General features: G+C 37.1%; 1 protein-coding gene across 6 annotated transcripts in view; it reads right to left on the minus strand.

The window, feature by feature from the left end:
- The window catches only part of vav2 (vav 2 guanine nucleotide exchange factor), a 178,129-nt gene that overhangs the window by 30,156 nt on the left and 133,041 nt on the right, over nt 1-14,932 (minus strand). For all 6 annotated transcript variants that reach the window (XM_026296871.2, XM_026296867.2, XM_026296868.2 and 3 more), the window contains exons 4-5: nt 8,642-8,710; nt 1,326-1,431 (exon numbers count right to left, since the gene is read on the minus strand). In XM_026296871.2, the coding sequence (XP_026152656.1) occupies nt 1,326-1,431; nt 8,642-8,710 (175 nt within the window). The remainder of the gene's footprint in view (nt 1-1,325; nt 1,432-8,641; nt 8,711-14,932) is intronic.

Below are 14,932 nucleotides of genomic sequence, written 5' to 3' on the forward strand. Positions count from 1 at the left end.
AAAAGGATAGGCTAAAGCTAATAAATCAAACTTCAACCACATAACAATGCTCGCCCACAATGAGTGACTGCACTTACTGGCATGACCAGGATATAGAGAAAAGGTGACTTTTGGAGAAAAGCGGATATAAGTCAGCTTTTGTGTACGCATGTATGTGTGGGCTGAGAGGCATGTGTTTGTACACATAGACAAATCCAAGGTTGTCAAGTTTGAGGTACTGTTTGCAAGCAGACTGCACATTGTGAGGGAGCAGGGAAGGATGGGAATAAGATACAACCTTATCTAAACCGAGCATTTCTCATGAGACCTAATGTCACACACTTCACAGCTTCGAAAATCTGTGGCAGTGATATGAGCAGCTCAACTGGCGGAATAAGAAACTAAGCCATCTGGAACCGATTTGGTTGTTGATAACTGGGGGTGATAATACAAAAAACTGGAGATAATACATAAATGCCAGTGCAGCTCTCAATCCAGTATCAGAACCAATCAGAATCAGCGTTCAAGTCCCACAGGATAAGATTTATTTGTCTCATGCTTTGAGGTTCGATGTGGCAGCTGGTGGTCCTCACTGACGTCAGTTAACACCACAGTCACCAAAGCTGAAGTCATAAGAATTTCCAGTGGGCCATGAATCAGACTTTGGACCAGATGGGGTCTCCTTCTCCTCTATGCATGTGTCACTAATCTATTAAGTAGGTCATTCTCTTAGGAGGCAATGAGTTTGTTTTAAATGAAGAATTAGGGGGAGTTAGCTGACAGAGTGGGGTGAGTCACAAGCACAGCAGCACTTACCTGCATGTATCTGATCTGCAGCAGGAAAAAACCAAAGCAGTGCAAGTCAGAAGTCAAATCTGTCACCAGTTATGAATTAGACATTTACTTATTTGTGTTTAGAGATATTATGCCATGCAAATACTGTATGATGACCCCAGAAAGAATGACAATGTACATCGAAGTACATCATCTAAGGTAAATGGGTAAAAATGTGTTCTGTTTCTTCGCTGCATCCTTCCTGGTAATTGAGGAAATATTTTTACACAGTAATTTGTATGTAGTGAATGCAGTAATTAAGTGAAGTCTAACAGACACCTGATGGACAGGTGCATTGGAAAACAAAATCAGGCAAAAAAAAATAAATAAAATTGTTCTGCACACCACAAACCCAGTTCACAGAAAATTTAATGCTTTAGTCACAGACCTTCAGGGTGAATTATATCCACAATATCAACCAGAGTACACCTGACGTGACAACATCATCAGTACTTGACAAAAAAAATAACCCTTAGGATAAAACAGCAGAGACAGCGACACAAAGTTCTCACCATGGGTTGTCGTACTTCCACCCTAATGATGTCCTCATAGATGTCATCCCCATCGTCCTCGCATGGCACACAGTCATAGATGTCATCCTCACCCAAGTCATGCTCACTGGAGGAAAAACACATGAACACAAGCTACATGAACAGCTGTATCAAAACATAGGCTTTACTCAAAGGATGATTCCCTTTATACAGCCAAAAAGGCTCACAGCTGAAAGTCACTGAGCAGTCAAACTTATCTTTCATTAGCCCTGTCTAAAAAGTGATATTGGTGTTTCAGTCAAGGTGACATAGTACCTAATGTTCACAAAGGTCCACTGTGCTGCCTTATCGAGGGGTATTTTTTTTAATGCGTTTATGTTGCATTGGCACTGAGCTACCTAACTGGCCTTTAATTAGGCGAACAAAGAGCAGATAGTTACTTTGGAGAGCAACGTCTTCTGGGAAAGGTCCTCGTGTTCTGGGAGCTCACATTGTGTCCCCCTCTGGTCTGTAAAAGCAATTATTGTTTGGGAAAGCTACTGAGGCACTGGAGATGCCTCAGCAGGAAAACACTTTGGCAACGGGCCCAAATCAATAGAGTTACACAGGGAGTTTTAAGTGACAAAAAGGACAATAAGTGATTAAGTAATGTAAATAAACAAAGGAGGTAGGAGTTGCCTGATAAATAAAAAGGAACAAGGGTTCAAGCCTTTTTACACAAACTCCATAAACCTTAGTTGTAGTAAAGTGGTGACTGTATGATGCTCAAATGCAAAGAACACTGCCATGGACTCTATTAGCCTATATTTTGTTTACATTTTGGTAAACTGGCTCCTTTAATATGCTGAATTAGCTATTAGTAGTTCCTGTTTCCTTGAGCGGGACACTTAACACCTACCAGGTCAAGGGATGTTGTTTTGTACTCTGACATGTCTGAGTGGGAGAAAACAAAAAGATTGGTCTTCTTGGATGAATAGTGCATCATTTAAATATGCCTGTATGTTAAACCCAACATGTAAATCTCCCACTTTGAGTATTCCTGAGTACGTCCAGCCCAACTTGCCTAATGGGAACTAAAAGCTGAGTGTCCTTATACCCAACCAACCAACGACATATGAGTTTATATACTTTATTTTTCCACACATTTTTTCGGAAGATTTATGACCACAGATACAGGTTATTAAATTTTCTTGATTATGATGGCGCTACATGTAACTGTCTACATCTCCCAACATGACTAAAATATTCCTCCTTTTATTGTGTACAGCAGAAAAAAATGAGAGAAGATAGCAAAGCCCTCAATCAAGTATTCACCATTACCATCTTGCTTGTGTGGGGGGGTGTTTGAAGTTTTAATTGAGGTGGCTTGATTCACTCTCTGCACCGTGCTTTGTCTTTATTAAGGAAAAGTGGTTCATGTTGAATACTGAGAAGGCTGCGTGGGAGGACAATGGACAGCTAAAAGCTGTCCCATCAGTGTCTCCTCTCTGAACTCTGCATCTACTGTACACTCCTCAGAGATTCATGAGTAGCATGGCAGAGCAGTTTTGGGAAAACAGATGTTGTACTTCATTTTGCTGTATTCCCTCAAAGGCAGTATTATATGTGGGAGGTCTAGAGCAGTGACATGATTATGACTTATGGAGAGATCTGAAAGAAGGAGTCTCTCAAGAGGGAGCATGGAGGAGGAGCTAGAACGAAGTCTGAGACCTCAAAAAATATTTTAAAAATGGAAGAACGTCAAGAATAATCACAATGAAAAATAAGGGTGCCTATTTTCCTTCATCTATGTGTATTGATTTTTAAATTTGATTGACAGAGATAACTTCTCAAAGGGAAATATTTTATTGATTAGTGGTGACATTTAAGCCCTCTTTATCTTCCCCAGTAGGTTATTTTGTCATTGTCCAATGCTCACTTGTTCCAGTCAGTCAGTTTGAGATAACTGCAATGTTTTTCATCAATGATCAATCACTACATTACATTGATGTGGTTTAGGATTTATCAGGGTGAAGGGAAACCAAAATGCATGTTATTTTATTTTTATTGACAGGAATAATCAGTAAGCTGAAGACTGTGATTGTCTCCTATTGTCATTTGTTTATTGAATTTTCATTTATTGCGTTCTAAATAAAGTTTGATTTAAAGGTGATTTAAATTTGATTAAAGGTGTTTGATTTAATATGAAGTGCCAAATAATATATAAAGCATGCTGTAACATTTGTGTGAAAGATACTGTATAAAGAAAATATAATTTTTGATAGGGTTCAGATAAAGGATAGATCAGATGTGGTAGTCATAGGTAGAGGTAATGCAAGAGGAGTTAGACAAATACCAAGGAACAAAAGCCACTTTCTTGAAACTAAAGTTTAAGGTTAGAATTAGATAATGGTTAATTTTAGCTGTCAGGGATTGCACCTAGGAAGTGTGTGTGTCTGAGCGCCATTTAAAAAAAAAAAACAAGACAAAGGGGGACATATTTCTTGTTTGTGTAGTAAAACAGTCACACTGCAAATTTTCTATTTATGTCCCTTTGTTTCTCTGGCTTTAGTGGACATTAATAAATCATGCAAATGTATTTAATATATGTGCGTGTATCTGTGCGAGTGTGTGCTGTGCATGTTTATGCATCACAGTGCATCAGTGAGACATGAGTCCTGAGGACGCATGTATTAGGTCTAATTTTCTGTCTGATTACACAGTGACAGGCCAGAGGGTATCCAGTGTTATTGCATGCAGTCGGACTGCTATCCCCTGCTCCCAGCATTCATTGACATAGGGTTACATTAACATAGAGACGAGTGTGAGTCATCATATCACAGGTACTCACATACAGTGTGTTGCTATACATGAGCATATACTATATATATATATATATATATATATATATATATATATATATACACACACACACACACACACATATATACACGTATATATGTGTGTGTGTATATATATATACATATATACACGTATATATGTGTGTGTGTATATATATATATATATATATATATATATATATATATATATATATATATATATGGTAAGTTGTTTTCCTGTCCTGTGATATGTTATATGGGGAGCTTGGTTTAGCCCTTCACAGCACGATTCAGCTGCCACACTGCATTTGAAAAAGTTGCAATGTCGCTATGCAGCATAATTCAAACATGGTGAACGAATGCACCAATGAATTTCCAGACCTCATAGTCATGTCATCAATGAGTATAAATTGTGACATTTTCACGTTTTCCTTCAGGGAGGCAGCACAGGAAAGGCCATGTGATCAGACCTTTAAATGTAACCAGGAAATTTCATCACATTAGATTTTGACTGATTACAGTAGCAGGGTGAAAACTGGTAAAGTCTGCAACATGCTGATCTTTGAGCACATGTATTACTGAACTCTATTTAAAAATCTGCAAACAATATCAACTGATTAGCCATCCAGGAAATACTGCTGTGTGTTTAACAAAAAAATAAAATTACACCAGGCTTTCATTCCCAAAAGACAACTGTGACAATAATTTCTCCTTAGTGTGTGGTCTCCACTCACTAAGGAGTTTAAAAAAAAAAAAAAAAAAAGCATTTGTTTTTATTTCTCTACTGTCTAATTCATGCCGCATCACAGTTGATTACATTCAGAAAAGAACATTGGTTATGAATGAATAGTGATGCCAAACTCTAATTGGACTGGTTTAAATTTAATTAAAGAGATTTAACTCTTTGACTGTCAAAAAAAAAAAAAAAAATCTTTAACTCCACTGGCAACAATCTATGGTCACAGCAGCAGTAATGTAAGGCGCACAAATACTAAAGCTTCAGGCCAAATGAGCTAAATCTTTATCACCACCTTCAAAACAAAACCTTTTCCAGCACAATGTGTTTTTTTGCCCATTGTCACATTTGTTCACATATGCATTATCTGCCTTTTTATTTCTTATGCTTGTGAAGTAAATGGTATCTTTGTGTTTAATGTGCTGTAAGGTTTTTTATGTACAATAACTTTATTATTTTTGTTTATTCAATTGTGAGCATTACTATTTATTTTATCCTAATTATTTTATACTATGTGGTTACATAAAGTTTAATTTAAGTAATGTGTGAAAAATACCTGGACTAACCTCGATCCGTTTTAGGCCACTGACTTTCCATGTCAATCTCCCCGAGGGATTAACGGAGCAAAATAAACTACGAAAGAGTGACACAAAGGGCTCATGACACTGTTTGCTTCTGAATGGAAATCCATATGTGCTTTTCACAGAGAGAAACGTCCCTTGCTGACTCGCCTGATCCACCTCCATTTCATGCTTTGTCAACTCCAAGATGTAGTCATTGCAGACAGGGAGGGCTTTTAGTCAAGACCTGAAGACCAGAATCACAAAGCCAGAGGAAGGAAGTACGAACCAGGTTTACATTAGGTACACATTAACCTGGTATATATATATATATATATGCCTGAACCTGCCTGGGAATCTCCATAACATATATTTATATTTTGACTAATCCTTTCTAGGTGAGTTTATACTGACAGCTTAAAGCCTCAATCCATCTCACTTGACATGAATTCTTATGACATAATATTGTTAATATGGAAATTGTCCAGCAGGGCAACTGACCTCCACTAAACCTCTAAAATGATACACATACAACCATAAACATTCCCTAATATATGTTGGGCAAAGATGCCTGCCTGCATCACTTTTCACTAGAATATTTAATATAAGAATTACAACTTTAAATACCATCGCTACTGTACTGTACATTAGTGGAAAGTGAACTTCCAGCTACCTTCAGGGATCTCTGGGGTCCTCTAGTTCAAGTCTTTTGGCTTTTCCAGAATAAATGAAATGCTGATTGATCTTTTTGCTGTATGGGCTGCTAGAAGAGTCTTCCATTGAACATTTGGTCGTCTGATATGATCTCCGTTTTAAAATATCACATCAAAATCAATTTTTATAGATTGCTTTCTATAGAGATTAGTGTCCTTTGTCATCTTATCACTGAATTTAATGACACCATTTTATTGATTTTTATTGTTTTCATGTAATACTCTTTTTTTACGCCACATTGTTTTATTTTTTTCACACTAAGTATTTCATGTTGCAGTATTGCTTTTTTTATTTCTAACATGCTGTTGTTTTTATGACACCTTATTTTCTCTCACCGTATTACTTTCTTCCTCTTTGAGGCCATTATAAAGTATAACAACCATAAAAAACAACTATTATGACTGCTGTAAGATCATCATTACCCTCTCCCTCATTCTTGCAGTTCAGTCATGCACTCATCGTAAATCATGCATGCATCAATATTTCAGGCTAATTAATAAGTCTTTGAGAGTGGGGTTATTGCTAACGTGGCCTATTTGCTAAGTGTGTCCAACTGTATCAGGTGCAGGACCTGCTGATGAATCAATTATGCCTCTGTCCATTGATGAAACTAAATGTATACATGTTCTTTGGAAAAGGTCAAGAGCAGCCATGATGCAGAGGAGCATGATTAATTCAATAAGACCCAGACCTCTGCACCTACAGGTTAAAAATACCCCTGACCATTTCAGAAAAACAGGTAAACTCAAGCTCCAGGTTCATTGAAGCTGTTTCCATGGTTACGGAGATCAAAACCCATTTGTGAATAAAAGTGGTTTTACAGAGGCAAATACACAATATATCGTGCTTCAAATCCTCACATTCATGCTCATTTGTTTTAGGGACTCAGTGATACCTGTCGCTGTGAATACCCTGAACTTCTAAAACTGTGCATGTTTAATAAAAAATTAGCAAATTTCAGCAGACAGTATTGCATGCTTGTTGGATGAGAGCATGACCATGCACTCAGATAGTCCTAGTGATTCAGAAGAAAAACTTGTCTGTTCTATAGATTTTATGTAATTACCTCAGGATTTCTAAAAGTCTGACACGTCTATCTTTCTAGTCCTTGAACTTCAGTTCCCGAACCACTTTGTGACTTATTAGTAGTTATAACATTATAAGGAGCTATGGTTTTCTGATTTCTAAGCAGATTTGCAGACATTTCATGATGCATTTCCCCAGACAGTTTAACTCACACTAAATCTAAAAGTATGTGTAGGCCCTATCATTTCATATTAGAGAAGAAATAAAACTAAAGCCAAATCTGCCAACTACACTAACCCAAACTGCAAATACCCTTGTACTCTGCCTTGGCCCCCTCAGGAGGCAGCCCTCTAGGTTTGATAATCGCTACAATAGGCCATAGGGTACATAATGAAAAACAGAAAAGAACCTATTTGCATCTATGAGCACATTTTGATTCTTGATTTTTTTTTTAAAATAAAAAATTTTAACTTGACAAGTTTCTATTATTCTCTTCAGGATGACTTTTAGTGCAAGCTTGAGTTGCCTATTCAAGGTAAAGGACTGTGCTGCAAGCTTGCATGTTTGTCTAAGCTGCCCTCTAATCCAGCATTAGCCTGCTTGGCTGGCACCCCTCTTCTCTGGCAAGAGCACATTCCTCATCCCCTAAAGATCATCACAATCAAGTATTCAGCAGACATAGATGTATAGTTTGCATGCTCGCCCTTCTATCTCCCGCTCTCCTCCCTCCTATCTTTCTGTGATGAATGATGCCCATCTCAGAGCGGCTAACTAATTATTCTCTATTAATCTTAGTTGAGCGGCTGCTGTCACTGCTGGAAGCACAGCCAATTCCGAGACCCTATGACTCTCTTTCACACCCAGCAGAAACCACCCGCCCACCTAACAGACTCCAAACCAGGCAACCAGCCACTGAGACAGGCAGAAAACCAGCCAGGCCATAAGCCAGAGCATTGCTGGTGTCACCATGGCAACAGGCAGAGTGACAGAGGGCTCCACGCTTATGTAATTAGGCAGTTAGAGGAAATTGGAAGAAGTGGCAATCACAGTTCGCTTTGAAACATCAAAAAATGTGTCATGTATACATGACGAGTAGAGAATTTTTATGAGCATCCTAAAGTGCTAATAAACCCAGAAATTCATTTGTAATAAAAAATGTGCTTAGAATCAGACATAAAATACCAGTTATGCAAAAACAAAGACTGTAGTTTCATCATTTTTATATATTAATACTCAATTTATTACTTAGACTGGTTTATCTGCAGCGTAATCTGCAGCTTTCTTTTCTACACATTTCTATGTTAAACTTTAGAGTTGTTTTTGACTTCTGATTATGGTTACATTTAGGATAGGTAAAAAGTTAGGTGTGTGGTCTTCATGGATAAGGTTAGGGTAAGTCTCCAAAGACTAAATTTAACTGCAATATCCCCATAAATGACAAAAAACATGTATGTGGGTGTTTGCGGTGCGAGTCATACTCACTCTGCCAGCTCCTCAAGGCTTCGGTACACATCATCCTCATTCACAGCTGTGTCCTCGGATGGAAAGGGCCTGGTACAAACACAAAAAAAACACACATCATCACTACGTTTATAATTTCATCATACTTTTTCACACACACACACACACACACCACAGTGTCGCAGGTAGAAAAGTAACCAGTCAGAACAGCGTGTTCTGTCTGTCAGACTGTCACCCTCAGCTCCATCACTTCAACAGCACAACAGCAGGATGCATTCAATAGAGGACCCCATCAGTCACAAACAACATTGTCAAAATACATCAACACACTATTGCTGGCAGATAAAAAAAACAGGTTTTTGCCACAGCCATCTCTCTCAGGAATTCAGGAAGGAAAACAGCCTTTTCAGATGGATGGCTAGGTGTCTTATCAATCCCCTCTGGGGGGTTGGGCAGCTTTCAAGGACCCCCAGGCACAATGTCATATAAATTATTGACAATGACAAAGGTAAGAGCTGTAATATTTTTCCATGGCAAAAGTGACCTCTACTTATATGCACACTTTTTGCTGCACAATACACATAATGCGTACTGCAAGACACTGCAAGCAAACAACTTAAATAAAAACATTCACGCCCATCATTCCCATGTACAATAATCTAATGATTCATCCCAATACTCTTCTTTTCCATTTCTGCCCACACAGTGTCAACAAACACAACTCTACTGAGAATTGACAGAGAGAACAAAATGGTTGACTAATCTATTAGCTCATTAAACAGGGTGGATATATTTCTAATCTGTGTACAGATATCTGCTTTCCACAAACATTACTTTCAAGTATATGGATTAGGTCTTGATCAGCCAACCATGGTTATAATCTATTTTCTTCATTCACAAGAGTTGATTGCAACAAATTACAGCCTATTATCTTAATGCTGTGCACAATTGAAGCCCATTAAATTCAGTGAGGTCATCAGCGCTAATTATCAGCTATGCTAATGTTACTGTAATGGAATTGGGCTTTATTATTAAAATTATTCTCTACCTAAGTAAACAGCTAACCTTGGAGCTGTGAGGATGGTAAATATTTTATGTAAAAAATAAAAAAAACAATAATAAAAACTCGTTGGGTGAAACATACTGTAGAATGTATTTGTCATTACCAGGTTTCAAACCACCCAAAGCCCTCACTAATATGACATTTATTAATTTTTATTTTTATTAATTTGAAAAGTTTGTTCTTCATTTTTTGCATTGTGTGTTTCTCCATAGCAGCATACCGGTACTACCGTTCTCTCAATCAGTAAATCCCACACAAAACAACAGGAGCTTCTGTTACAGTAAACAGACCTGTATGATTGACCTTGAATCCCTCTAACTACTGAACACATGATTTGTTTTCCTACTGTCAAGGAGCCATTGGACACACACCCACACACACAGACACACACACACAAAGGACTCTCAAGTACCATTACCAAAAAAAGAAATAGAGAACACAGTGTAAGAAGGCAGAAGGGGAGTGAGGGTTAAAGGTTCACATGGGACGAGTTGGAAGGTGCACCTATGCATTTTACACATACTTGTTCATGTGCAACAACAGAGTTAAATCTGTTTTAAACAAATTGTAGTATATGATATTTAAATGACGGTTATACTTGATTGCAATAGTGGTGGCTTTTTAAAGAAGTATTAAATACACATTTTTTTTAATCAATCATCAAAGATGGGTAGAAAAAAAGATCACACTGTAGGCCAACATTTTTTCCATTCATGCATAGCTAAGATTGTTAAAATTAATTTTAGAAGCAACAATTTCTTTGGAGTCTAAAATGATAAGAATTCTGATCATCTGTGCTTCAATAACCTTACCAACCACTGACACATACATCAATAAAGAAAAGGAATAATCTACGACAAAAAATAAAAAATAAGAAGAAAAAATAAATGACTTTGCCTCTCTATCACAAATATCACTACAGTAGCCAAACCAGTTACAGTTTAAAAAGCCTCAGTGTTTCAGAAATGCGTAAAAAATTAATTTGTTAATCCAGCTGCACTCCCTGCAAAGTGGTGTCCCATTTGTTTAATCTTAATTTATTTTATTGTAGATGTCTTTTGAGTATTTTTCGATTTATTTTTAAATTATATTCCATTTTTAAAAACTGTAATGTTTCTATGTGATGCACTTGATGTGTACCACATCTTCTCATGGATTCTTTAGGGAAGGTTTTTCCTGTGTTTGTACGATATCATCACTGGTGTGAGGCTGATATGATACTACGATACACAGTCAGTGATCTGATACATATGCAGTAACTACCAATGCGATATAATACGATTCACACCTCAATCACTATATAGTATGATTAAACATGATCCAATTTAACACAGTATAATATATGTGATACTATGTGACTGGGCAATACTAAGAAATGATGCAATGCAATTCAATAAATTTGATTATTTACTAATCAAATCAAATCGACCTTTTGGCTGCTGTAAATAAACACTTGTCTCGTAATAAACCACAGCACACATCCCATAGCATATATTCACGGTGCACATTAACATAAAGTAAGCCCAATTTAAGAAGAGTAAAAATATGTTATTGAGTCCATCACATTTATAAATAAATGCATAAAACATCTAACAATCAAATAGACCAGGCTTTATTGATACTAACATATAACAAATCTTGATTTCTTCTCAAAATTGTCATCCATTCACAGCTGCTCTACAGACGCATCCACATGTTCGTGCACTGAGATGAATATTCCCATCCTTAGAGCACTGCATGGTTGTGCAATCACCTCTGCTAATAATTACATTATATACTAGTAATTTATTTTCTTAATTACATGGTGATAGGAGATTCCAGATGCAGGTTGTAGGGAAGTGGTCAGGGTGGTCATATGTTATTAGTACCATATACTGCACGAACGTAACTGAATGCATGGTGCCCTGTGGGAAGGTTCAAGGAAGATGTGTGATAGGCAAGAAAGTACAATAAATATATATATATATATATTTATAGCCAGAAGAGTTCAGTACTGGGAGTAGACATTCAAAGCTCTCATAAAAGCAGCTTCGAAATCCTTTAACTGTGTTTAATAACGATATCATGAGGCACTTTTTTCTAGTGTTCAGCATCAAGGAGTCAATAGCAGTGACATGTTAGTGGGTAGAGGCCAAATATGTCATATTTAAGCGTAAACTACAGTGAGCAAAAGAAAGCAATAGAAATAGTAAAAAAAAAAAAAAAATATTCAGTTGTGTTTATGTGCAGTATTGCATATGTGTGTGTCAAGTTATGTGTAGAGTGTCTGTGTAACACCAGCAAGAAGCCTTTGTGTAATTAAAGCAGTGGCCACACTAAAAGCGTGTCGGCCATCAGGTTAATGAATGCTTGGCCACATACTCAAAGGTCAGGCTGTCACCCTCTTCTGCACACACACATGCACACAGAAAAACATGCAAAGAATCCTGCTAACTCAGCCTCCAACACTGTTTCATTTACTCTGCTAACTCTTCCACGTGTAACTTCTATGAAAGTCAGTAGTTCCAAAAGCTAATTACAAATTATTAAGAAATAATAATAGATAATGGCCTGATTAGATTTATGTTACATTCTCACTCACAGTTATGAACACAGACCCTGCACAGAAGGTGTTTTCTCCAGAGCATAATAACACACCCACATCTGATTGCCCCCGCCAATGAAATGTGCATTATATTACGGTGTCCCGTAGGGCAAAATTTAATTACATAGTAGTTTGTGGAGATATGTGCTCATATCTATCACCTCGGTGTTGTTTTGTGGAGCCAAGCAGTGTCCAGTGCTGCCGTTTTCATTTCTCTTAAATGGTTCAACCAGGTGTAATTGAGCTATGTAATTTCATCAGAATTCCTCAGATGAGCCGTCGTTCGGCTATTCAGTGCTGCTCTATTATGTTTCCTGCAAGCATGTTGTTCAGGACCGTGGTAATCCAGGGTGGATGCTGCAGTACTTGAAAATGGTTTTCGAACTAATCGGCTACAAGGTGTATTGTCTTTTACACCTGTGATTATCACTGTATACTAATGTTGGTCAAAGTGTCTTTTTCTGATTCCTACAATACAAAAGAGGACAACAGGGCTTTCTTTTTCAGTTGAGATGTTGTGTCATTAACTACAGTTTGTTTTTATGCAAAAATTTCTGTTTGAATGTTGTGTTCAAAATATTTCATTAAAACAGCCTCTTACTAAAAATTTGACTGATGTGAAGTAATTTGCTTTGTTTCATCTTTACATGTATTTGTTTCTTTTTCATTATTCTTTCTTGCTTTATCTGTCTTTATTTCTTTTTCGGGTTTATCTCTTTCCACTTTCATCAGGCTATATTATTTGTGTATCTTTTTTGGCAACCCTTCAATTTACAGATTAATGTTTAATGTGTTAATATTTGGCAGAAAATAAAGACAGTGATCACTTGATACACTTCCAATGAATTAATTCATATTAATTGCAACCTTAACTCTGAAGTGCAGTGCAGGTCTGCTGAACATGTGAAGATTTAAAATCTTGGCAAACATAAAATTAAACTAATATAATAATAATATAATAATAATAATCTCAAAGTTCACATTGTATTTAATTATTTTTCTTTTAGGCTCTACCATGTTTCAAAATTTTTGAAGAAAGCTGTAATTCAAGTATCCCTAAAATAAAGCTTTATCTGTTTATCTACACTCCTGTTAGCTGTGGCATTAGGGACTGGAGGATTCCATTTTTTCATCTGTGTTTGCATACAGTTATATGACACAATTAACAGTCTCAAATGGTGATGGAGGTTGTGATATCCTAACTTTTTCCAGCCTAAATCTTTAACCCGTCCCTTTTTTCCCACCCAACTGTCTGCCTTGTCTTCACTGAATTCATTATTTCAGTTCACCCCATGCCTGTGAGCATGTGAAACTTCTCCTTCACTGTACACAAAGCCAGGAATTTCTGGCAACTGTAAGCCAGAAAGCCGCAGTGAGCCAGTCCCATTGATCAGCTATTGTCAAACAGCAAACAACAGTGTAGTCATTAGGTGTGAATGCAGCTCAAATGGTCAGCAGTGGAAGCAGTTTCATGTCCCAGGACACAGCTTTGTTTCTGGAGAGGTCAATAAATTGCTAGAGCTCAAGCAGGCTAGTGCACTTTGCTACTTATTGTACCATGTCTGTCCATAAACCTTCCCCTCCTTCCTTAACACCTGGCACTGCAGTCTCACAGTCTTTCACATACCCTCTTGTCTGTGGTGTGTGTGAATGAGAGCGAAGTAACATATGAGTATGGACTGCTTTTCTCCGCATGTGCAGGTTATTTTCACAATGGTTATGTGTGAAATTAGCACACCCTATGCATTCAGTCAGCATGGGTGATAAATGAGGAGTCGATGTGTGATAACTGCATACTAATGTATGTGAAATAATTCAGTGTTGTGAGGGTGAAGAGCTGTGCCTACAGGGTAAAGAAAGGGGAGGGAGGAAAGACATGTAGATTCTTAACACTGTCGCTGCTCATCATTCTCCTGCTGTGCATTGCAATGTCCTCATCTCTGTTAAAACAATGACAGACACACATGCATGTTTTTTTGTGTGCCAAGTTGAAAAAAAAAATGTATACTTGCTGCAAAATTCTGTTTATTATCATATATATATATATATATATATATATATATATATACTTGCTGCAAAATTCTGTTTATTATCATATATATATGTATATATATATAGCTACATATATATATATATATATATATATGTAGCTATTTAAAGTCATCATTTTGGCCTCTGGGATATTTTTTATACACTAAATGACTAATTGTTGACCAATTAACCAATAATCTGTGAAAGGTAAGTCATATTGTTTGTTGTTTCATTAAAAACAACATTTTGAAAGTACACACTGTACTTATAACAGTGCACAAATGAAGGATTTTAAAAGACCATATCATTCATCAGCAAACTTCTTTGTGGTTTGCTCTCCTGACAATGAGTTGAGGTCTCTCACACTCAGGCATCAGTGATGAGCTTAGACAATAGGAAGTGCAAGCGGGTTGAAGGTTAGTGTGGAGTTAGCCGAGGTCAAAAAACGATAAGAAGTAGGAAGGGGTTGGGGGTGGGAGGCTGAATATCAGGACAGAGGATGACCCAGGCTTATACTGTAGATAAGCTGTGAGAAACACATGATCAACTCCCAGGACACACAAAGAGGATTTAGGGTTTTGAACAAAAAGAGAGAAAAGTGAGATCCACTTTCATTTTTGATTAAACTGTTTTT

The sequence above is a fragment of the Mastacembelus armatus genome, chromosome 12 (assembly GCF_900324485.2).
Source record: "Mastacembelus armatus chromosome 12, fMasArm1.2, whole genome shotgun sequence".
Classification (NCBI taxonomy): domain Eukaryota; kingdom Metazoa; phylum Chordata; class Actinopteri; order Synbranchiformes; family Mastacembelidae; genus Mastacembelus; species Mastacembelus armatus.